This window comes from Drosophila novamexicana, unplaced genomic scaffold (assembly GCF_003285875.2).
Source record: "Drosophila novamexicana strain 15010-1031.04,08,12 unplaced genomic scaffold, DnovRS2.1 tig00000689-arrow-pilon, whole genome shotgun sequence".
NCBI lineage: Eukaryota > Metazoa > Arthropoda > Insecta > Diptera > Drosophilidae > Drosophila > Drosophila novamexicana.
Genome location: NW_020824818.1, coordinates 1,952,562 through 1,978,702, shown reverse-complemented (window position 1 = coordinate 1,978,702; position 26,141 = coordinate 1,952,562). Strand labels below are relative to the sequence as shown.

Here is a 26,141-nt window from a genome sequence, read left to right as displayed (position 1 = left end):
TTATATTGCGGAGCCCCTATCGAAAATGCGATATTTTCTGCAGAAATCAGCTCCAGCACGGGCTATACACACGTCTACGTATCGGTCAGATGACTCAGTCAAGCTAATTAATATTAAGTGCGAGTATTTACACAAAACTCATTTGTACCCGTTCATATCTACAGCAGCGACTTGTTTAATGGCGGTTTCTTTTGTTTTGAAAGGTGTTTATTTTTTTGCTTGACAATGTTTTACAAAAGACATTTTCGAAATGCGGTTACACTTGAGACACTTTTGCTATTGGGAAATTTCTTGTGGGGGCTGTGGACGAGAAACCTTCATGCTTCGGCTGGCATCTGTTAATTAACTACTCGCACTCATTAAAATCTTTTCGGTAATTGTTTTATGAGCTACACGAATATTAATTTGTTATGTTATTTGTTTTGCACAGCTGGCGGCCATGGAATGTGCATAAATTTCGAATTCGAAAAATCTACTAAGGCAAGAGAAAACTCGAATCTTAGCCGCAATTTAGCGCAGTTTCTATTTCGATGTTTGTCTCTGTGGGTGATCTATTTGCATGCTGACCCAAATATATTGCGCATGCGACGCGTTTGCCCCAACACGTTTCCGCATGCCGAGCGTAAGAATTTCTGACATTTACGGCCGCACGATTGAATCATTGAAAGGAAAAGAGAAAAAAGTAGCAACTCGACATATAGTAGGAATATACGTATATGAAAAGAGAAATATCCCATAAATAATTGCAATATTTACATTTTTGCGCTCGCCTGGAAAATGCCGCAGCGGGGAATTTCCCATGAAAAAGCGCGCATACATTCCTTTCGAAAAGCTAAACAAAGAAAAGATAAACCCGTGACTGGAAGCGCCAGCGTGAATTAAATCGAGCGTTTCTGAAGAATTTTTTTTAATGAACTCAATGTGATATACCCTTCAATATAATATACCCTTACCTCGCAAATCATCGATTATAGGTATTGAAAAACAACGTAGTAGCGTATTTCCTCTCAGATAAGATAGTATTTTAGGTGCAGGCTATGCTAGATAGTTGCAAAAGAAAACAATAGACGGATATTATGAGAAAGAGTTTCATTCGTATCGATTAATAACATATGATAGCTAAAATGGGTTATATATGAACTCAAAATATAACAGAAATTGCTATTAATTTTGGAGAAGAGAGAGATATCTGTGTATACGGAACGTTATATGATAATATTTCAAAGCTATTGAATCTGTGATGCAAGAAATAATATTCTCAGATTTAATTGCTACTTCATTTAATAGATTACTAACTGGATTCATTAAACTCTTTCCACAAAGATGTCTATATTTTCTTAGTCTTCATTGAAACAAGGGACTCCAAACCTCGGCTGTGTAGGGTATACAAAATCAGAATGTGTGTCCAGCTGCTTCTACAGTTGTGTAGTTGGATATGATAATCTTCTTTAAAGATTGAAATTATTTTTGCCTCACCCACTCTCGCTCCCACAACTTAAAAAAAAGGCTACAGTTTAAAAGTCACTTTCGACTATGCCTACGTTCCAACAGTTACCAAATTTGCAATAAAGAAATCGCTTTTCAGTCGGTTTGTGTGAACAGAGTAATCTTTATCTTGCTTCCAATTGGATTGTGATAAAAATATGATTTATTTTATCTTTTAGAAACTCTTTTTATATTCTCTAGTTATTTGCTTAAGTTGATAAAATGTTTATCTAAAATTTTGCATCCCACAAAAACATTTGTTCTTCGGTTCTAGCTAAAATACTTAAGATGACTAATTTTTTGCAATTTACTTATAGTTCACATAGATCCTCACATTGTTGTTTATAAGCAAGATGTGGCATATCGTTCATTTCGCGGCTGCTGCAATCTTCATATGATGACTATACATAGACCATGATTCACAAGAATTGTAGAATTCCATGTCTGCTGTGTACCACCCAAATCTAATCGATAGCTTTAAAATTGCTATCATAAACTCATAATGATTCAGTCCCGCAAAAGCACACTGTGCAAGGTTTATATATTAATAATAATACCATATCTATATATACAGACAAACATGTGTTTGTAGCTGGTTGGACGATATCTAGATTGAATTTATGGGGAACAGTTTGCACTCAAAAATCAATTAGTTAAAGGCAGTTAGATCAGGTGAAATTAGTTAACTTTGCGGTGACGAAAATTGAATGTGGTTTTTTGAAATACAATATTCGCATACTGATCAAATTTGTGAAGTCTTCATTTCAGTAAAGGAAGATCGCGAGGGTTGTGTTTTATAATTTTAATTCAATTAAAATTATATTCATTTAGAGGATAATAGTTTAGGCGGAAAATCAAAATGTTGTTTGTAATAAAACTTGTTTATCTATAAAACCACTTTTGTTTATTTGTTTTCAAATTTATAGAAAAATTCAAACACCCCATGACATATAGATTATAGACTATAATTTAGTTACATTCAGTATATTTTACCTGATTTAGTTATATTTTTAAATTAAAAACTATTCACTTTTCTTTCATAATCTTCATTTGAATTTTATACAAATTTACATCACCTTTGAAATTAATTTTCTGTTACATTGTCAACCATTCCATCGAAAGTCTTATTTGTGGCGGCGGCCATTGTGAAAATAGCTTTACATTTTTCGGTGCCTGTTCATAGTTTTTTTATTAAGTTCCCGGTTTTCCTGTAAAAGCAAAGAACGGACTCTACAGGTATTATCTTACATGATACACGAATGCCTCAATCCTTTATTCCCGTGTATCTGTTCAACTCGTTTCTAGCCATTAGAGCGGGTGGCTCGAGAGAAGTATTCGGAAAAAAGGCCAGACAATGCGCAGAGCAGCACATTAAATTGCAGACGTGCCTGCGCGTTGCTCAGCTGCAATCGAAATGAAAATCAAAAGTAAAAAAAAGCGAAAAACGAAAAAAATAACCGGGAAAGCAATTTTTATTTCATGTCACGTACACATGACAACAGCGAGACAACAAAAAACAGAAAGATATTAAAGCCGACTACGACAGCTCCAAGAGAGCGCCCTGCCGCCTACCCCTAGCCCAACCATTAGGCACCTCCACCCACTCAAGATTTCAATTTTAATTTGTTGCATGTATGCGAGGCACTGGTCAGCCGATTGAGCGCGTCTCCCGGGGCGGACGTTTATGCAACCTCGAAAGGGGCAGAGCTGTGTCTATGTGTGACCTTTTTGGGCGGAATCTCAGGCGGAAATTACGTTTTTAATTTTTATTTTCAGTCACTCATTTCAAGTTTATCTAATGCTACTTCGTAATTTATTGATTTTTCCACATATAGTATGTATGTATAAATAGTTGCCATTTCGTGTTCATTTTACAGTTGTTGTCAGCTCTGACCACTCGCGTGTGGGCGTTCTACGCCCAACAATGAAAAATTTCAAAATGTCGTGTCAATTAAAGCACAGTTCACCCCAGCTCTCTGGGCCCGCGCTCTCGGTCACGCAATATGCATTCTTTATTTAGACCAGGACAAGCGGGCAATTATAGGAGCAGCACTTGGCTCGACAACGTCAGAGGACGTTAATAATACATGGCGCAATGTCAGCGGCCAATGTTGTTTTTGTTTTTTCCACATATATTGTTTGCGAGTGGGCACTTTGCGCGGTAGCTAGTAGTTAAATGAATAAATACGTAAAATAGTTTCACGATTTTTTTTATTTTAAATGAAGGTGTTTTAAAATTACAATGAACTTGTTTGCAAATGTAAAATTTAACCGGAGGATAAAGTAAATATGATATTGCACGCATTTAAAAAGTTGGAAGCTATGAAAATGTAAGGCCTAGAACTAGTATATCCTTTCATATAGTCTATATATTTAATAAGAACGAGAAGGCTACAAAATACTTATGTCAAATTTATCTGGAGGATAAATCGACCTCTATTAGACTAAGTTGGGAAATTTCGAAAGTCACGCTTAACTTAATGCCAATGCAATCAATTTCTTGAATTAGAACTTACAAACAAAATGTTCAATTAGGAAATCAAACCAAGTGCTAAGGGACATTCCAAACGCACAATTGCTATCAATGTAGATTAGAATCCAAATTACAAAACTTTTGGAAATTAATTTAATTGTAGGTGTGAGGAGACAAGAGCTATCATATCAAATCATAGATAATATCTGCAATATCTAATCTCAACAACTTGTTAGTACAATGCCACATGTGCTGTTCCCCAGTCATTAAACTTGAACCTTAATGCCATGAGCGTACATTGGTAAAATCAATCATTGCGCACCCACTATATTATATTTATATTTTTTATTATTTATTATTTTTATGGGTTCCGTGTACGCAACCACTGATAACCTGACAAGCCAACCACACAGCCACTTTGTACACTTTCATTATGCCACCGCCGACTATAATTAAACCCACATAAACAGAAAGCCGAACCCTTATCAGTCTTATACCTCCATCCTCAATGGTTGTGGGGGAGCCAAAGGCTACCTTATCAGCGAGAAATGTAAACAAAGCTTGAGAATTTGTAGCGTAGGCAATCTAAAGTTCATACCCACTGCTCATATTCATAAAAGCGGCAAACATTTAATTCATTTAATGTAAACAAAATATTTAGTACGCTGGGCTTTTGCTATCAATAATTTATATCTTTTGCAATTTCCGCGATGGAAGTGAAACACAGGCAGCATTATCCGACACTGGGTACAAAGGGTTGACTTTTAAAAGGTTTCCACTAGGTAATGAACATTTGGACACAAGAATCTAGAAGTATCTAATACTACTAAATAATCACGGCTATAAATATACTATATATATTATATATTTGCTTGCTAACCCAGATTATTATATTATTGTGTGCAGACTTTCTCATTAGTTCTAAGATAGAATATATTTAAATATTCTGGAAAATGATTTTAAAGATCCTTTTTAGAGCGCATAAGTCTTTTCTTAGCTTTTTCATTTAAAAAGTATCTTATATAATATAATAGAATAGCTATAGTTTTCGGCAATGTTATCTACGGAGTGTTATTTTTAATTTATAGAATCTTTCTTATCATCATTAAGTTTCGTTTAGTTTTCCTAAAGCGCAATTTTCAGTTTTGGCCATTTATATTCAGAATGCTTTCCTGTCCATTATTTATTTGTTAGTTTCTTCTTTGTTTGTATTTTGTGTTGCCTTTTGGCAAAAAAAAAAGAATCACATCCATTAGAACTACACAAGTTTATTATGTGTCATTAATCAGGCGCACAATAGATAAAGGATATATACCAAAACTACAGTTGCCATGGCCTGCCATTTGAGTATCTCTTGTATCCTAGCATTAAGTATATATATATATATTTTTAATGAGTTACTTGTGCTTTTCATTAAATACGCCTCTTACACGTTATTGACACATATTCTCGTTTATGATGTTTACTTTTGGCTGCCCATTTGCTTAGTAGTTTATTGACCAGGGTCAACGGAAGCCAGCTGTCTCTTCACGCCGTGTTGGGGGGAAGGAGGCTGGCATTGCGTCAGCGTCAATGTTGCGTATGAAAAGCAATGAAAATGCGCACCACATTTGTTTATGGCTTTTGACTACTTAACACATTTATTTAGTCATTTATTTTTGTGAATGCAATGTATACAATTTCTTATTGTATTAAAGTCTTAGTCACTTGGCCTTTGCAATTAGCCAGCACTGTAAATTGCATCAGTTTCTCAACCATATACTTGTTTTTTATTTATTCATATGGTGCAGGGGTTTCTTTTTAGGGTTTAAGTCGTTTGTTATTTTTCCTTTTTTTAGTTTTTGGCTCAATGCCAGCGCGCAAATGGTCTGTGTCACTGTGCCAAGTAAACATTCCATAACAAGAACATAATAAGGTGGTCAATTTGGTTTAAGCGTACACCGATATAATTATACCCCGCAATACATCTAAATAATCTAACTTTAATAATATGTGATGCCCCGACCAGCATTTATATTAATGAATTTGACTAATAATATAAGTATGTATTATATGAATATTAATATAAATCTTAAAGCCATGAAAATCACATGGAACTTAAAGAGTGCAATCAGAATGTTTGATGTAGTAGAATCGCACTGTAAGGCGAAATATCAGAGTATCGACAATTTCGAATCACAACCTAGAAATCATTCACATATTAACTGTAGCCGGGTGGCAGGACTCGCCTACATACCCAGCATATTATACCCTGTACACGAAAGCAATTTGGGTTGTCCTTTAATCGTAAAACGGAAACTAAGCCAAATTATCCATTAGCATGAGAAATGTTCATTTAGATTGTCAGGCATCGATTTTTCATGTCCCTGGAAATATGGTGAATGCCTACCCACAACACGCCAGATAATATCAGGTGTGTACGAGCAGATGCCGTCAAAATCAATTTCTACAAACGTTTTGGGCCATGTTAAGAGTGAATGACGCGTGCAGTTGTGGTGGGTTAGCTGGAACCACGTCAAACATCTGGTAAATGGCATAAATTAAACTCCTGACGTTGACAATGCTGATGACGTTGTCAGCCGTCTGGCAATCTCTGTCTCTATTGTTTAACTAGCTGTCTGACTATCTGCCTATCTGCGGTTAGGTGCACATCCATCAGATACATATAGCTGTTGCTAGTCGCGAGACCATAAGCAGGCGCTGCAATTGTCGTTATTTTCACATAAACAACTGCGCGATTTCACGTCGTGTTTATTTGCTTTGATTAGTGTGCCATAAAAACCAAATACTTATCGATTATATTGCTTGTGGGGGGGATTTTGTAAGTAGGTGGCGGTATAGTTGCTAAACAATGCCCAACCATATTCGAAGTTAGATGAGCTCTTAGCTCATCGCCAGTTCTGAATATGATTAAGTGTAGTGAGGGTGATTTTTTGCATTATTTTAAATAGGTAATTGATTTTTATCGTAGGATGATAAAATTCCCTTACCGGTTGCATTAGTTGGTGTTAAATCTGAAAGCCTCACGATCTAAAAGCTGTGGTGAAATATACAGACATGTGTTCTAATATAGATAATATGTTGTTTCGATCTGAGCGTTACCTATGCATAGGCTCTTGGAGATTTCACTAATTTCAACAAAAATAAATCTATATTGACATAAGTCCGTTTTTTCAACATAATAATTTTCCTAAGTCGCCCATTTAAGATATGGTCAAACCATTTAATAAATTCCGACATATATAATATATCAAAGTGAAATGTTTGTCTATTTAAAAAAAAATATATATAATGTTTTTCAATAAGTTATTGCCGTCAAAGCTTCCACATACTTTGCGACAAAGTAAGGCGATCCGGGCGTTACCGAATCAACAATATGGCATACAAACTTTCAGACATTTCCCCAATAATTTTTCCGAGTAGGGTATTTCGACTTAGTTTTTACTACTTTAATCATATCACACATATTGTGTTTTAAACAAATTTTAATAATATAAGATGCATAAACGTTTTTCAAATTGACAAAATACAAAGATAAACCGTAAAGAACTGCCCCAAAGCCTTTAATAGCGTATGGCGAGTACAAGTTACACTGTATATCTATAAGTTCGGAAATAATTCCATCATTTCGAAAATATTGCAATACTTGAAGCTATAAAAAGTGCTTTTAAAGTCAGACTCGGGTCATTTGCGCGCACTTTAAACGCATTTCCACTTGCTCTCGTTTTCCAAGAGATGATGTCATCGCACATTTTCGCGTCCATTTGCGTTTCCTCTCCAGAAATTGTCGTTTATCGCATTGAGGCTGACATTTGACAGTGAAACACTTTCGTTTTGTGTGTCGTCGTTGTCGCTGGTGTGGCCTGTCAGCTCTGTCTGCGTCAACGCAAGCGTCGCAGTCGCAGTTGCCGTCGGTCCGATAAGTTGAAATTGTTGTTTCTATGCCCCGGGGGCGGCATAAACGGAACCTCATTTATAACATATTTTTTTGATAAGAACAGCAAGGCGCTTAGTTTAGTTTTACTCCTCGCAGCGACAACACGCACTTATTAAATAATTATAAAAATTAAATAAATACAATAAATATTCGGAAAATAACATTTTGCATTGATCTTGCGACCAATGAGCACCGATAAGGCTGAAGTACTTGGAGCCAACTTTAATCGCCTTACCGTATTTTGATCAAGCATATGAAATGTATTTTCAATGCCAGTAAAAAGTGTATTATTGTGATTTTTTTAAATATCAATTCAGAGTCTTGGCAAATATAATTGAAATTGCCTTTCTGCATTAAGGTAAATGAAATGTTGGCAAAGACAAGTAAATATTTGGCACCAACTTATCCAGGCTTAAATTGCGTCAGGATGTAAACATTACAATGTGGAAATTGAATATATATGCATAAAAAATTCGAGTTGTTATTCATATTATTCGATGATTCGAGCAGAGCATATTCTTTTCCATGTGCTTAGGACCCGATATATCACTAATATAATTTACAAGCGCAAAAAAAGAGGATTAAATGAAATTTATCTTAAAGTTCAAAATAATGACAATTTCTTTATAGAAATCTATTCTGATATCAGAATTCAGGATCTCATCTCAGTTTTAAAAGATATAGTAGGTCGATAAATATGCTTATTTCTCATTGAGTAAAATAATAATAATTTTCACGTTCTGTAAACTTTAAAATGGAACCGAACTTTTGATAATGGGCAATACATTTCTAGAAATTTACAAAAGAAAAATCATCTGGTTTAAAATGAATTTGAACTGTTTTTATTTTAAATATTAAATTGTATGAAAAACTGCTGTAGTTAAGCAAAAAAACAGCTGCTAGTCCCATCAGCCTAATAGGTTTACTTTTATTGCACTTTATGTAGTCGTAGAAGGGAGTAGATATTCCTTCATATTGCACAATTCCACATTACCCTTAAAGCCAGCCTTAAAAGTAGTTAAGGACCCGTATACCATTAACTCTACTATACTACCTACTCAGTTTACGTGCTTGTAAAGCACAAATACGTGGTTTATGGCACATACCACTCTATACGCAGCACTGGGCGCTGAGGTGCATTTGGGCCCCTTGCATCCCAAGAGCTGCGCATTTTTCATGTTTTCGCCGGCACCTCGGGGCATTTGTTGCGCAATTTGTGCAGCCACTTGCTGCGATAAAGTAGGTCAGGCCAGAGCGGAGGGTGGGCACATTTGAGCTTGAGCAAAAGATTTTTCGAAGTGATGACAGTAATTTACAAGGATTTCTCTACCTGTCTTGCAGGCCAGCTGCTGTGCAGCCCTCCCCCTCCACTTGTGAGGTGCAGATAATGCGGGTAAGTTGACACAATTAAACGCACTCTCTGCCCCAGTAGACAAGATAAGTTGGTCGCCCAGATGGCAGTGGCATTCATTAGAGTGAGCCTCATTAACACTTCAGCACCACACGACAGGTGACATCCTTAGAGCAGAGAGCAAATGAGACTACTATTAGATACCCTCTAAAAAAAAAACACCTCGTTTGTATGCGAAAACAGCGACTGCTCTATTTTTGCCATTTGTCTCTTTTTCCAACTCTCAAACGATTCGAGTCCTAATTACTTCTGCGTTTTAAATGCACCTTTGTAGAGCTGTACAAATTTTGGGAAAAAGAAATGCAAGAAGAAAAGTTGTGCTAACAGCTTGCAATTAAATAAGTTTTGAATTTGGCAGAGTTTTAATGAGACCAATTTTGCTAAAGGAATTAAATTACTTAAAGTTGCAGTTGACTTGATATATTTACACATGCACTGAAATATAAAAAATGTATATAATAGAAATTACAAATACTCGTAAAGTATTGCATAAACCTCTTTTACACTCTATTTTCATATTAAAGCTCTAATTAAACCATTTTACTCATTTAATGGTACAGGGTATAAGCTTAAATTGAGTTTGCACTCTTAATGACTAGAAGCTGTTTAGGGAGAGAGAGAGAGAGAAAGAGAGAGAGGGAGGGGGAGAGTTTGTGTCTAAGTACTTTTATATGTGCTAGGACGACCATAAACCCATGCCATAAAAAAGTACCACCAAGAAGCTGTGGGAGTTGTCACCAATGAAGGTCAACTTGCCCGGGAAACTGCTGGGAAAACTAATAAATGTGGTGCACTTAGTGCCAACCCATTGCACAGCACAGTGGCTGTTGAAAGTTTAGCATTTAGTTGGGAAAACATAAAAGTTTTCGCCAAATTCCACCTTAAAGGTCAAAAGTGCAAGTAAATCAACTGCTTTGGCATGCAAAATCAAAGCCCATTTAGTTGGAAGCAATGCCTGCAATGTTTTTCCATGTCTTGTTTCGCTCTGCCCTGCCTGCCCATTCAAAGTCGAATCCATTAACGCTTCGCTTTGTCAAGGTCAATGTCTCTCTAGTTGTCTGTATGACTAAGCGTCTCTAAGATATCTCTATTGTCTGTGTCTCTCTTTCTCTCGCTCTGGGACAAAAGAGAAATCACTCAAGCATCCAGTTAATTTTTTTTTTCTATTTCAATCAAGACACGTTATGGCCTCTTCTGAACTTTCAGTACGTGTCGTTGCGGCCAACTTGAGCATTTTATGTAAGTCGAGCCAAATAATAAGCTCATTGCAGGGCTCAGCTCGGCGCTTAGAGCGAAATGTAACACGTATCTCAAAGCTGCTTAGTACTACTCAAAGTGCTAGCCAAATAGATATATTAGAATTGGCAGACAAGTTACTCGCATACATAAAACTACTTTTTACTAAATATTAAGCTGGCCGGTCCGAGGTCAATGTTGGTCATAACGACTAACAACAACAAGGAATGAACTGAAACGTCTGTTTAGCTATTATAAAAGCCTCCCAGTTCTTTCATTAGCAAACGTTGCCACCGAACCGTAATTGGCAAGGCCTTAACCTCAGTTTGAACCATAACCACTTGAGAATTATAAGCAATTGTTTAACTTTGCGAAGTTTTAAACCTAACATTGACGAATTCAAATTTGAAGAAACACATATTTTAAAAAGCTGACGTTTTAAGAATTTTAATTAGTTTTTGCTAGTTCAACGAGTTTTGTTAATTTATCATTGTATCATTACCAATTCCTTAATACTTTACATTCTTTTATAAAAGTTTAACTTTTTAAGATAAATGACTGTTAAGATTTAATTTATGTCCAGCTTAATTTCCTTTCCAATGTTTTTCACAAAGAAGTTCTTTGTGTATCTATCAGTTTCTATGCATCTATTTGAAACTTTAGAAAACTTTCAAAAATGAGTTCTAGTCTCGTTAAACTTTTTTGTCAGTTTCAAAAATCAGAGCTTTTTATGGTTCGCATTTATCCTGTGCATCAAATTAGCTCGCACACCATTTGGTTGCCAATTAACGTTGATCTTGTTCGCTGTTTATTCTGAATATAAACAAAAGTTCTTATCTTTTGGGCTTCCGTGCTTATCTTAATGACTAGCACTTCGCTCACTCAACCGGCACTCGGGTCGACTTCGAGCCTGGCTGACATATGCGAGCATATGCCCTCCAAAGAATGCTCGATATGTGTTCTGTTTTACACATCATTAGCACTCGAATATTTTTTCGGATGTCTAAATGAAAGGGGGCAAAAGGGCACTGGAATCCACAAACATATCATCGAGCATTAAGCGCGAAGCCAACTGAATGCAAATCATTTGAACATGTGTGCAACAGCTGCAGCTATTGAATGGGTGGCAAGTTCTGTAAACAGTCGTCGCTTGAGTGGATCGAGAAGTTTGTCGAATTTATAGTTACAATAACTACCCACAAAATATAAAAGCTTGTCAGTTCCTATTATATCATGTCAGTTTGATGATATAATGATAAAACTTTGTAGACAGACAGTTGATCAGCTAATTCTTGAATATTATCTCTTAAAAATTATTTTTAGTCTGTCTCTTTTCATACAAACTATTCTTACTGCTTGAAAGCAGGTGTAGATATTGGTGCAGGTGTTTCTATGCGACAATTTGCAAGACAGAATTACTATATCGTACCTTAAGATACTTCCTAACACTTGTACTGTTAAAGATACTTTTTTCAAATCGTATGTTTCGAAATATTTCGTTGAGTTTGATAAACTATTTAGCTGCCTCTCGTTAATGCGCCATCATCTGTTCAGCGAGCTCATTTGTCACTTTGTCGGTGCTTTCTTCGAACCGTCGTTTCTTTGACAATAAGCAGATACTTTTGTATCTGTGAGAGATGCGTGTCGAAGGCAACTTTTGGGGGCAACTAAACGCAAGCTAATTCAATCAGCTAATTTGCACAAAAAGACGAAAATATATTCGACTTGTATTTAACATTTACTGTGAGAACTTGGCCATGACACGGCGTCCACGTCCAAGCAAGCCAACCCTGATGACAAATGCCATAGGCAATGCAAACAGTGCAAGGTGGAATGCAAATCCCACCCATAATTGTTTACTCACTGGTCAGGGATTATGTAATGTGCAATATCATTGCACAAATTGAACCATTGCACTCAAGTTTTCTTATTTCGAATTGACAAGTCACAGTTCAATATAAATTTACTGTTGATAATTTCAAAGATATTGATGATGCCAGATAAATAGATGGATTTCAAACTAAGATAGAATTATTGTAATGGTTCGCATAACAGTTCGGTGCAAAGCTGATTCAAAATTATACAAAATTTGCCATTTCTTGAATTTCTTGAAAAACTCAATTAATTATGAATCGTATGTGCTATAAAAGAAAAACTTGGGGTTTTTTAGAACTAATTTTCTACCACAGAAAACGAACTCTGCAGATATCACTATTTTCTTATTGATTCCTTTCTCTTGCTGCAATAATTCTTCTTTTCCTTTTTCATTGTCTCTCGTTTCTTATATATCTCTAAAATCATTTTTGTCTAAATTAGTATTTCGCTATTTTATTCATCACACTACTATTTTCTCCTACCTCTCTCTTGTACATTATATGTTTATACCTCTTAAATTTTCCCCACATCTCTAGCATATTATTGCCCATGTGGGAATCGAACCCGGATCTCTATTGCATGCTCTAGTGGGCGTACTGCGTCACATCGTCTAGCTATAAGTTTGAAATTCCCCATTTCACCTATCTCTTGATTCGCCTGATTTCTTTCAACAATTTTGCACTGGCGACTCGTTTACAATTCGCTTGTCATCAGCCGGCGCCATAGGATGCTTTGTTTTTGCTCTTGCTGTGGCGACTTTGTTGGCCAAGATACGCGATGTGGGCAAGTCCGCAGATGCAGATAAATATATATGTATCTACATATGTACACATGCGTTATATACATCAATATTTGTTATTGTGCACTCTGTGGCATGTTTAGCAATGAATTTTGATTTCTTGTGCTGTGCACACTCTTCTCTTTCTCAGTTTTTGCGGCTGCGGCTGCCGTTGGTGCTGCTGCGTCATTGTTAATAAATAAACGGATGATGCGGCAAGGTAAAGGTCAAATTGACCTAATCAACGGCAAATTTGTGTACGCTCGTTAATTGACTTCTGGACCAAAAGGTCCATCACACTGATTGGACTGGTTAGCGAAAAGCAATCAATTCACAAGTTGCCTGAGTGCAAACGCACTTGCTTTGCATTAATCAGCTAAGTGGAAAAATATCTCCTAAGTGAGCACTAATATCAGCACAAGCGGTCTCATTAAAAAGCCATCAGAAAATTGACGTAAAACACACTTAAACCCCAACTAGTATCAGAAGGATAAGCAAATACAACAATGTGCATGCCTTGCGCTCATCGGGATTAAGCAGTCCAAGGCGCACCTAGAAATGAATGTGCATACACTTAAAAGGGATGCTCAGCTCTGCAATACTCTGTAAGTCAATTGTAAAATGAGCTGCATTGATGTAGAACAACAGAAATCATGTTTTGGGTATTCCTACGATAAATATAAATTGTATATATACATAAAATGAGTTGGAAATAGTTTGTTAAATTGTGCAATCGCTTGCGTAGGGCTTATCAATTTCACAGTGAGCACGAGGTGAAGGAATCGAACCCCCTGAATACGGAAGACAACGAATCGATACCACTTGCATTTTATATATAAATTTAATGTTTCAACAATACATGTTTAACTTTATTTAAATAATAAAATACAGGAATGGGATCCTTATTTTGTTAGTTGTAAATGTTTCATTTAAAACAATGGGCAGCTATGTGCTATAGACCCAGTTTTTCTTAGACTTGCTGGGTATATTCAACATTAAGTTGTGGGCAATCAAGTAGTCAGTCAGTCAATTACTTTATACGCTCACTTTTCACCATGTTTCCGTGTCAGTTGGCCATGCCAAGCTCTGTCCAAACGGTTCGTTTTAAGGACTTTGCAACTCGGCAAGGTTTGTTTTGGGTGCGGTCACATGTGCGTGGTAAAGCAAATCCGAAGCGTAGTTAACCGCAGCTGAGCAAAACAAACGCTGTATGCGATTTGGGGTGCAATATTTTACTTTAGGGTGTGTTTGCTCTCAGGACCCAGTTTTCTTGCGGTGGTAACTGGGTTAATGGACTTTGGTTATGATTGGTCTTGCAATGTTTATCCAGCTAATTGGCATGGCTAATGGGCATAATGGGCGTAATTGGCGTGCTACGGATTTGTTTTGCCAATCATAACTGTGTGAGTTTAAGGCGAAGACTTAAAGCTTTAGTTTGATTGAAAATGAATTGAAGTGAAGATATTTTGATCAAACTAGTCTCTCTCAATGTTAAACAATTTATGTAAAGATACCGATCGAAGCAAATATTATTTCATTTACCTAAACGTAATTTATTCATATATTGCCTAACTTTATTTGTACAATAGGCAGGTAGATTTGTGAAGTCACCGGAATTTATCTATAAACATATCACATTTTAAGTAATCTATATTAATACAGTTCTATATAACCCAGCTATAACATTTTTCTATTCTTTTGTACACTTATAAGCGAAACTGAGTGCACTGAAAGATACAAATCTTTTTGTTGAAATCTAATCTAAACCACGCCCTCCTATTTTGACAATAATGATAATTTGTGTTTTTCTCAAGAACTCTTTTGTGTTTCTTCAAAGATTAACTGTCAACAAAAAGGCACGCAGTTTAATTTAGAAACATTGTATAAATTCGCAGAAAAAATCAGATACATGGAAAATTAGTCACCAATCTAAAAATTTTGTTAATGCGCCGCAACAACAATTGTCGAGTTGCAAACCCAAAAGACCCAGACGATATCAACGTGGGCGTCTACGAAATTTTTTGTGCGTGTTTCTTCTATTATTATAAATATTATTTTTATTTATTTTCCTTTTCCTTTTTTTTTTTTTGTCTTGTTGATTTTTGCCGGCAAACATAAAGACGACAGCAAGTGTGACGCTGACTAATGCGTCATCAATTTGCTAAAATCAACAACCCCACAATATTTAATAATTCACGAAAGCACGCAAAATCAAGCCAAAGTCGACGCCAAACAGAACACACCATAAAATAATTCTAGCACATTGTTGTCTTGCGTGTTAGCCCTTTTAATTATTTCTTTTCGCCTCATAGCGATTTGATTGGATGCTCTAGAATTGCGATTAGGCGCCGAGAAAACCTTTTAAATATCAGAAAAGAAAATAGTACAACTATAATTAGAATAGTTGAGAACGATTCACTCAAAGATTCCGCGTTAAATTCCCAGATTGTGTAAACAGAAACGTATTAGCATTTAGTACACGATGAAAAAAATACATCGAATGATGTGATCAAAACAGGAACGTATTAAATAATAATAATATTTTCTAAAAATATTAATTTGTCTTTCCTCTACTGGATGCGAGTATGCGGGATGAGTATACAGGAAATGTAATACCAAATTAGGTAGAACAAGTTCTTATTAGGTATTGTTGATCGCTCGCCAGTTAGAATACTTTGCTTCCTGAGATGATTTTAAGAATTTATAGGCTCAACCATTGCCAAATTGTAAATGTCTTAGTATTTGAAGTATATTGTGAAATCTTGATTCCTGAAATTGCATTGAATATACGAGAATAATTTAAATTATCGAATAGTTTCCACATACCCCATGAAAAGTCAACACTCTATCATTTCCTTAATATTCAAGTTAGCTTCTAGATATTACTTTATTTTGCAATTAGTTTCGAACAGAATGTCTTTAACTTACTTGTAAATCGCTTTTTGCAAACCCGTTGAAAAGATAACTCTCAATCCATTTAAATTGAATGCTTTGACACACCGAAAATAATGTGAGTACGTAGTGACTGATTTTCAGTTCATTTCACACGAGTTTTCTTACGGTTGTTTTATATCTATTGAAGTCTCACACACATTTCCCCCCATTAGGTTTTCAGTTTCTGCATATAATACATATAAAGCCTACGCTTATAGACGTTGTATTAATTCTTTGCATTCCGCAGGTGGACACGTGGAACAACTTCAAGGCCAGAGCCATGCACAAACCCTAAAAACATGGCTGTCAAGTAGCACAACACAACAACTGATAAGAAAGCCAACTAAAAATAGAAAAGTCTATATAGAAACATACATTAAAGCCCAACAGGTCGAAGGCAAAGCCAACTACAAGTTACGTGGAGTGGAAAATTTCGAAGCTCAAGTTGCCGACCAGCAGCAGCTAAAACCAACTTAAGCAGCTAACGAAGTGGTCAAGGCGGTGCCCGGCAACCGCCTAAAAGCAGGCATTACTTCGGTTTCCTTGTGACGGAGTGGCAACGCCGCAAAATAACGAATTGTAGGCAAAGAAATTGATGACACTACTCGGGCCTAGCGCCCCTGGCATGGCCTTTATGATGAAAAAGAAAAAGTACAAGTTCAATGTGGAGGTCCAACTTCAAGATCTGGTCGAGGTGGCCCTGGTCAATGAGGTGCTCTTTGCCAAGATACGTCTTCTGGACGGTGGCTCCTTTCAGGAGTACAGCAGTCGGTGAGTTTAACAATTATATTCAAATAATACCATCCAATAAGCTTTTACACTAGTTAAATATGTTGACTACATTCGAGAAAAGCCACTGGAGCTAAAAATGTATAAAAGAATACACATAATGCAGGTCTTACGGTTGAAGAAGCACTTTTAACCAATTTTCTTATTACAAAACTATCAACATTTGCTACAATCAAATATTTCGATAGTCGATAGTTTCTTCCATTTTCCTATATGTCATTTGTAGTATACCTGCAAGTATTATAAATAGCTTAAACTACTTGCAGTAGATATAAGTACATCACAGTCATGCAATAGACAACTATCAATAGATACAAAACACATAGATAAGCCGGTCGGAATAATTACTTAAATTTATTTATTAATTTAAAACGATTTTCATTTGTCTTCCTAGCGAGGAGGTGCGTAATCATCGCGTCGAGTGGAATCGCAGCTTTGAGTTCCCCTGCAAGATGAGCGCCAATGCATCGACTGGTGTTCTAGATCCCTGCCATTTGCGCATCTCCATACGCAAGGAGATGAAGGGCGGTCGCAGCTATTACAAGCTCGGCTTTATCGATCTAAATCTTGCCGAATTTGCGGGTGCAGGATTAACATCGCGTCGCTTTCTGCTCGAGGGCTACGACTCGCGCCATCGCCTGGACAACTCCATGCTAAGGGTTAGCATCAAAATGCACATGCTAAGCGGTGATATACTTTTTAAGGCGTGAGTAGACTACAATCTAAACATGTAGTTTATAGCTGCTTAAAGTACATAATTTATTTTCTATTTTTGCAGTCCCACGCCCAGTTTAAAGAGCAAACCAAGCAAACCTTCTGCAGATGATCTGGCCAATGAGGTAGCCTGCAGTGGTCTGCAAACGCCAACGGCTACGGCGCTCTCCAGCATGGGCAGCGGCAGTGGCGGCACAGCCATTCCTCTGGGCGGCAGTGGCGCCACTTTGGGCGGTGTGGCCAGCACAATGTCGGCGTCGGTCACGCGCCCCGTCTCCACCACAAGGGAGGAGGGTGGGTTAACCCTATTACTCAGAGCAAAACGAATGTAACTCAATTAACAAGATTTATATTATTTTCCAGCAGATCTCGACGCACAGGCGGTGATAGCGGCCATTGTCACAGACTCCGGGCTGTCCGAGTCCTCGGAATCGGCGGTTACGCTGACCACGGACAATCTGCAGCAGCATGTGATTGCCTCATCCAGTGCCACCACGCCCGTCACCGTCACCCAGACGCTGCCCGGCTTGGGCGTTATTGGTAGCAATAACTATGGCACCACTGGCGTTAGCATTAGCGGTGCTGGCGGTGGTGTGGGCGTTACTGTTAATACAGCTGCGCTTATGGAAATGGGACACTCCAGAAATTCCAGTAATACTAGTCAAGTGAGCACAACTAACAATTCTTTAAATATAAGCTGTAATTTAGAGAAAGCATTTTCTAATGATTTCCCTTCTCTACTCAGATGTCAAAAGGTTCGGGTTATAGTAGTTTTTCGCACAGTCAACATTCGAGGCAAAGTTCCGAGGGTGACTCGGGGCACGCTAGGTAAGTAGTTAAGCACAACAACAACAACAAAAACCCCCCAATATCATTTAGTCATTACGTATAGCTTCAAATATGTATAAAGCCTTGACTTTGAACTTGACTTTTTTGCCCACAATTCGCGCCAACTTTTTAATTTACATAAATAATCTATTATAACTATTATAATCTTTGTTATGCTCCTCTATACTATATGCGCTATATATGCTAAAGCTCTATATACATACTTTTTTTTACCTACCTAAACAACAGTCGTGTCTAACCTCGACAAAAGACACACACACACACGTTCTCTATATCCATAGATACATACATATTCGCCCTTGATGTTTACTAAAACTTAATTCAAACAGTATTATTATACAACACTGTTAACACATACATACACTACACAACACTTTATTCGATTTCCTTCATTTTCTTAATTATTTTTGTGTTCTTTTATATATATATTTCTTAGATAAGTTCCACTTTGAAACTGCTACAAGTTTTGAAAAATACCATAATTATAAGTATTAATTAAATACTAGCTATCAGTTATAAATAGGTCATTTAGGCACTTTTAGTATAAATATATATCATATATTATAATTAGCTTAAACCAATACATTAGCTTTATGAATGTAGTCTGAACAAGTTTATTCCTAACTTCTACAATTTTCATTGTTATGTCTAAGGTCAAATGTAGACAATGTACACCCATATACACACGCACACACATTTACATTCCAATATCCTTGTCCAAACACACACAGACAGACTGTCGCCCTGTAATGGTTCTTATGTATTTGGTGCAAATCCGAAAATACATTAGTTCTAGTCGGATTTGCTGTGGTTATATGCTCGGGTGCATCTGCACAATTTGAATATTGTTGAGCTTAGAGAATTGTTTACTTAAAATAAAAATGAAAATAATGCGCAGCCGGTGATCTCATCGGTTGACGTCATGGGGCGCTGCAAAGGTCACGTTTTGCATCTGGCATTTGCACGAATTTACTTAGGTCAATATTTCTGCACGAACTTTAGAAACCTACACAAAGTGTTGGGCTCTTAAGTAGTTAAGAATGTAAATAATGACCATAAGAAGAAGCAGCAAAGTTGATAAGAGGTTGCGCAAATTACACAAAATTGATAAACTGATATAAAGTAATTTGATATCAAGCATGTGTTTGGCATAGTCAAGAATAAGAATATAAGAAAAGTACAGCAAATAATGATATTTCATCAATTTATGCCTTAATTTTAAAGCAGCCTGGCTATTTACATGATATAGTAAAAAGTTTAAAAATAACTATAAATAAATTGTTAGAAGCAAAAAAGCAAACAGATGACTTGGCTCGACTTCCAGTAAATGATACCTTTTGAAAAGGAAAATATTTTTATTCTTTCAACACGCTCAGAACTAGTTAGCAGACAAATTATAAAACTGGGTTGCCCAAATTGAGATACTCTTACAAACACTCGCCCTTATTATTAATATTAGATGTGATATACATTTCTATTCATAGCTTCCAAATGTAGCTTTACTTCGGCCCATTCCGACTTCGACTTGTTGAAAATATTAAACCTCACATGCTGATGATATCGATTCGGCTTTTCTCATACTGGAGAATAACAAATATATATATTTTTTTGAAAAGTGATATAGGATTGCCTCCTTTAATGAGTTAAACAATTCGTGTCATATTATTAAATCCGCTGAAGGAAGTACTATTAAAAATCAATTAGTTATTTCTAGCAAGTGTACTAGAACTAATAATAATTCAGTTTATACGATACGCAATATACGTAAAAGCAGTTTTAAAAGTTAAGTAAATAATATTATTAAATGGACAGTACGAAAAAGATTGCAGCAGCTTCTTTCTAACAATTGATCCCTTTGGGGTCGCACAAAATAAATATATATATTAAATGTCGTTTAGAATATTTCAGGAAGCAATTCGAATATTTGTTCTATATACGACGTGTCTAGTTCCCAACAAACTTTCCACGCAACGCATTCTTATGGAATTGGGTTTTCCTTGTTTTCATTTTCTAAATTTGATTCATTTAACTTATTAATATAGTTAATCTAGCTTTAAGTATATACGTGGTAGCTAACATAATAATTAACTATGGACTTATGGGCTTTTCTAATCTGGTTTTATGGTAGCTTTTACGTTTTTCTCAACTTAGTTTTATGGTTAATCATAATTTTGCTTTGGCTAATTTTGTTTAACACTTTTTGTTTTCTTCTTCTTTTATAACCAACATATGTACTGTATATAATTTAAATAAAATACAAAAAACAATCGGGTATATGGCCAACTAACCAACTGTAAAATACGTAAATAAAACATATTAACCACAATTTCAAATCTGCAACAACAACAAAAAAATTATCTCAACGAACGTCGCCAACATAAAAAAAAACCATCAAAAAAAACATACTTCAGTCGTTTTAGAAAATCCGTTTCTCTACTCAATAGACTCAATCAGAGAGCTATAAATGCCATGAAATTGAATATACCGGCGATGAGGCATCAGCACAAAGCGGAGCAGGCGCAGCCACAGGGCCTCGGCTTGGGCCTGGTGCAGGAGCATCAAGTGGGCCCGGCGGCGCCAAGGAGCCAACCAACACCACCCAATCATCAGGCAATCGTTAGCCTTAGCACCACCATCGAATATGTGAGCGAGGAGATGCTCTATCAGACGCCCAATGCCACAATGCATCCCAGCGAGCAGCTGGCCGGCTATGAGGACTTTCGCACGCCCCTGGCTGAGATGCCGCTGCCGCTGCTGCTGCAGGCCACACAGTATTATGATAGCGGAGAGACGAGCGAATCCGATGAATATCCCAATGAGGATTCGGGCGACAATGACTCCGGCCTGGAGGAGAACTATCATACGCCGCGCGTGGCCAAAATCAAGTCCATGGAGAATCTGTCCATACTCGAAATGGAATTTCACAAGGCCTCCATGGAGCTGGATCGGAATTCACCGCGACGTCTAAAACAGCTGGCGGAGCGTGCACAAATACCCAAGATGAAGTCGCTCAATAATCTCTGCTTCGACGACTACTCCGAGGAGGCGGTGCGCGAGGAATTCCAGCGCATACGCGACCAATCGCTGGAGGAGCGTCTGCGTGTCCAGCAGCACAACTATACACACCATCATCATCTGCATAATCTGCACAGCTATGGGCTGCGCAAGAATTCAACTACATCGAATGGCTCCTCGGGCAAGCTCTTTGTGAAGCATCAGTCGCATCAATCGAAGGTGGGCAATGCTAAGTTCATAGGTCAAGATAGCGGCAATGATAGTCCGCAGACGTCACATCATCCCATACAGAAAATGCGCTCCATGGGCACCATACCCGATGTCGTTAGCGAGCGCATCGAAGCGGATCCCTTTCTCACGCCCACCAGCGAACGCCGGCCCAGCTTTAATCGGCTCATACAATCGGCGGATAAGCCGGCGCTGGGCAACAACAGCGGCAACAACAGCTATGTGAATCGTTTGCTCACCTACGATGTGGTCGATTCGCCGGCTGAGAGCTTTACAAATGCCGTTTCCTTCATGTCGCGTACGCCCTTCGAGCGTGCCTATCGTCGCACCATGCTGCAGGGCAGCTCATCCACGCCGCTGGCCACACAGGAGCCCCCGCATTTGGTGCGGCCACATTCCACGAATGCCGCCTACGAGCTCATGAGGTGCGTCGCGTTTTACTTTGAATATCATACAAACAAAAAATATGAAAAACAATCAAACTCAATATTAAACTAGTTCTTCAGTAGCGGATCGTTACTCGTTAAGCTTTACTCGTTGAGCCTGACTCGTTTGCGTTCAGGCTTCAGTCTGCTGACCAAACTAAATATTTAACTAGTTCGTTCAGCAGCGAGTCGTTACTCGTTGCTCGTTAAATTTACTCGTTAAGCCTGACTCGTTTGCATTCAGGCTTTAGACTGCTGTTCAGTTATTCATTCACACGTTCGCTTCTGTCGCGTTTTGTTCCCTGAAAATCGCTTATGCTCTATCATTAAATATACTCGCTCATTCGTTTTGTTTTTCCCGTTCAAAATTACGTTATTGTTTCTGGCTATGTTTTTTGCGTTTTGTTTTGTTTTGTTCACGTTCGAGTTTAATTATTATTTTTTTACTAATCAATGCCCGGTTTGGCCCTGCGCACATTTTCGCAGGGTGCCTAAGTTAGACCTAAGTTTAGTTGTAAGCTAATCTTATAAAATATGTAATTACTATTGCTATATCCCAAGGGGATTATCACTGGTCAAGTTGGTCAATTTATTGTACAGTTAAAAGTAGCTACTGGTTCTACAATTACTAAGTACTCACCCAACTCTACTTTAATATCGATAAATTAAGAGGCCTTCGTCTAAAGTTTTTATTATTATTAATTTCATTTGGGCAGCACTTAAAAGTTTGCACTTTGATACCTTCAATTTTCTATGAATTCCGTTTGTACTTCTTTCTGCTCTCACAACCTCTCCTCCCCATGTAAAATTGTCCTTTAAGGCCAACTCTGATTTAAACTGGGGCAAGGATGTGTCCTCTGAAACTCCTCCCCGCTTCACCCGGCCAATGTGCCCCGCGTCTGTCAACCTCGTGTCGGCCAATTGGCCTTCTAAACTCTTACCTTGGCCTCCATTTGGCTGGGCTAAAAAACAACTGTTGAAACTGTTTTTGTATGCTGCTTTATACATTTTACAATAGCTGCAAAGCACTCACTGGAATTTTTATTAGAGTCGAGAGTGCGATAAATTTTTAAAGCAGAAACTGACAACTCTGATTGAGAATATGAAAAACTAACTATAAATATGGGAAAGGTCAGGGCTGCATAAATATGCAGACTGCAAATAAAGATATTGCATCCATTCGTAATATTATGACATACAAAATGTATACTAATAAATAAGCTAAAATTGTTGACTAGAATACAGGAAGAAGTTCAGAAAATTCATAAAAAAAAATTCATTTACGAAAATATATTTTAAGATTTTCCTCTTAATAACAAATACATAAATTAAACCCAAATAGGTAAAAAATCCGGAAAGACTGCATTGAAAAATACATTTATGAAATCTCATTTGGATATATATTTTCCCATGCTAATTCAAACCAGTCGAGATTCCAATCTGATAGCTATGAGAGTAAAGAAACCTGTGAAAAGATTAAGTGTGTCTAGGGATTTCCAGTTCAGGCTACAAGTGATTTTTTTGTTTTGTTTATTTTTTACATTTATAATTTGTTTAATAATATTAAACACACACACACACGTACGAACACAACCAAAAGACACTGATAATCCCTATCTATACATATATTATATACAATGTTTAAAAATAATCGTATCTTATCATATAAAGTGCATAAATCTAAAATTAAAAAGCTTCTTGACTTAAGTGCTTTAAAGTGCCTGTCAGAGGAATTTTTCGAGTTGAAATTGAATACCAAAATATATTTATATATATATATATTTATAAATATTACTCTCTAATACCCGTATTTCGTTTGAAATACTATTTACTCATGTTTATTGTGCATATTTTGCAAATATTTTTTATTTCTTATGTCTTCCGATATATCCAAACCAAACATAACGCTTTGGTCTGTAACTGTGTCTATGAATTAATCCAAATCCAAAACGAAACGCGCAACAAGCAGAAGCTTCAGCGGTGTGCCACGTCGCCTCTTCGACGGCGGCAGCAACAATTGCAACAACAGCAGCGGCAACAGCAGCAGCAGCTGCAGTCGACAGCAGGCAGCGGCAGCGGCAGCAGCAGGTGGAGCGGCAGCGACAGCTAACTCTGGCGGCTATGCGATGGGCAGCAGCTGCTCGCCGTGCGGCACTCTGGCCAGCATCCACTCGAATCACTCGGCGTCCTCGTCGAACGGCAGCAACAGTAGCAGCAGCTGCGCCCTCATCACCTTCCAGTGCAATCCGGGCAGCAGCAGTAACCAGGACACCGTGGACGGCGCTCCATCGCAGCAGACGCTGTTGGGTTCGCCCAATGGACACGGCAGTAGTCCACGGCTGGGCAATGTCATGTCCGGAGATGCACTCAGCTCGCTGGCAGCGAGTCCAACCGATGCGTGCAGCATACGCTCGAATCCTTCGGCTGCCTCCTTGCTGCTCTCCACGTCCGCTGCGGCAGCGGAGGCATCGGCCATGACCTCGGCCACCACGATGTCCGTGTCAGGCGCAACGCTCTCTCCGCTGGCTACCACACAGATCATACGCCGGCCCAGCATCACCATGATGTGGGTTGCATATTCCTCACAACGAATTTTCTACTTAGTTGCCTGCCTCTTTGTATCCATTTGTTAGCTCTTAAGTTTTGGCTGTTATTATTATTATTGTTGTTGTGCTCGTAAATCTTTGACTCGTGATTGTCTACACTATACTTAATGTATTCAATAGAGCTGGAAAACTATACGAAATTCAGGACGGGATCCTTACTTTGTCTGTCAGTATAATTTATATATGAAGCTAATCATTTCAGAGTCTGTATTAAGATCAAGTATTATATAGTTCAAGCATTACAGAAGAGGTCAACCTACATAATATGATCCTTAAGCAAACAAATACGAAAGATTGCTTCATATCAAATTTATTGTTTATATTTATAAGGATTTGTCGTTTTATGAAAATTTAAAAATTATTTTTTTGCTAGATAAATCATTTGTTAGGAGCAAAGGTTAATATATTTTCCAAATGTAAAGATTAATTCATTATTTTTCAATTTAACAATGCTGTCTATTAAAGAAGTTGGGACATATTATGTTTAAGTATATTTGACATATTTTCCAGCTCTAATGAGTATGCTAGATGCTAGATTATTTATAAAATGTGTTTTTGTTAAAAACTCAATTGGATGTACAGAAAACTGTGCTTATGATCAATGTGTTAATTTAATTTACGAATTTATTTTCTTATAATATGTGTGTGCTACGACTCTATAACTAAAAATTGATTGTCAAAACGTTATATTAATTTACTTATATATTTTATTATTTTTTCAAACCCGTCAAAACTGTTTTTATATCTAGTTTTTGATTGTGTGAAGTTTTTTTGGAACTTGTTCTATTTATAAGCGTTTCATTGGTTCACTTCGCAAAAGTTTTTGTCCGCATTATTCAAATATTTGTAATCATAGTACACATACACACACATATATGTTCTGCATGGCATGGCCAGATTTAATTGCCCTTCCCCCCGCTCCCTCGACTTGTCACAAGTGGCACGCCCCCTTTATATATATCGTGTCTTTTTGTATACCGCTGCTTATTCACATTTATTACTTAGCAAATGGATTCACATAAGCAAAGAGCACCGCGTATATACTTTAATTTATATTCTATTTATATACACAATATACAACTAATTATTGTTTTTACAATATTTACTCATCGTGCTGATGTTTTGCTTTCACAGGAATCCCAGTTCCGGTTCGTTAGTTATAAGTGAAACAGGATCTCTAGATCGCACGAAAAGCAGCGGTGAGAAACGCAAAAAGGGCGCCCTCGATGATGGGCCGCGCGTTTCGGATCGTGTCGAGGAGACGCGCGTGAATCCCAACTCATTAATCGATGAGATTTTGAAGGATACCAAGCTGGATCAGCTAGGCGAGTCTGCTGAGAGTGAGTATTAATGTTTATTATTGCGGCTTAAATATAAATATCTAAA

At 37.3% G+C, this 26,141-nt stretch overlaps 1 protein-coding gene across 7 annotated transcripts in view; it reads left to right on the top strand.

The window, feature by feature from the left end:
• LOC115763073 (protein FAM102B) overlaps window positions 1–26,141 on the top strand; it is a 52,027-nt gene that overhangs the window by 24,885 nt on the left and 1,001 nt on the right. The window contains exons 1-9 of one of the 7 annotated variants that reach the window (XM_030705508.1): window positions 16,060–16,205; window positions 16,377–16,900; window positions 17,313–17,624; window positions 17,697–17,926; window positions 17,999–18,297; window positions 18,378–18,460; window positions 20,926–22,149; window positions 24,119–24,715; window positions 25,890–26,095. In XM_030705508.1, coding sequence (XP_030561368.1) covers window positions 16,725–16,900; window positions 17,313–17,624; window positions 17,697–17,926; window positions 17,999–18,297; window positions 18,378–18,460; window positions 20,926–22,149; window positions 24,119–24,715; window positions 25,890–26,095 — 3,127 coding nt within the window. In that variant the 5' untranslated portion in view covers window positions 16,060–16,205; window positions 16,377–16,724. Of the gene's footprint in view, window positions 1–9,236; window positions 9,289–16,059; window positions 16,206–16,376; window positions 16,901–17,161; window positions 17,253–17,312; window positions 17,625–17,696; window positions 17,927–17,998; window positions 18,298–18,377; window positions 18,461–20,925; window positions 22,150–24,118; window positions 24,716–25,889; window positions 26,096–26,141 lie in introns of those variants that run through there. The other 6 variants (XM_030705503.1, XM_030705501.1, XM_030705502.1 and 3 more) reach the window with 6 other exon arrangements.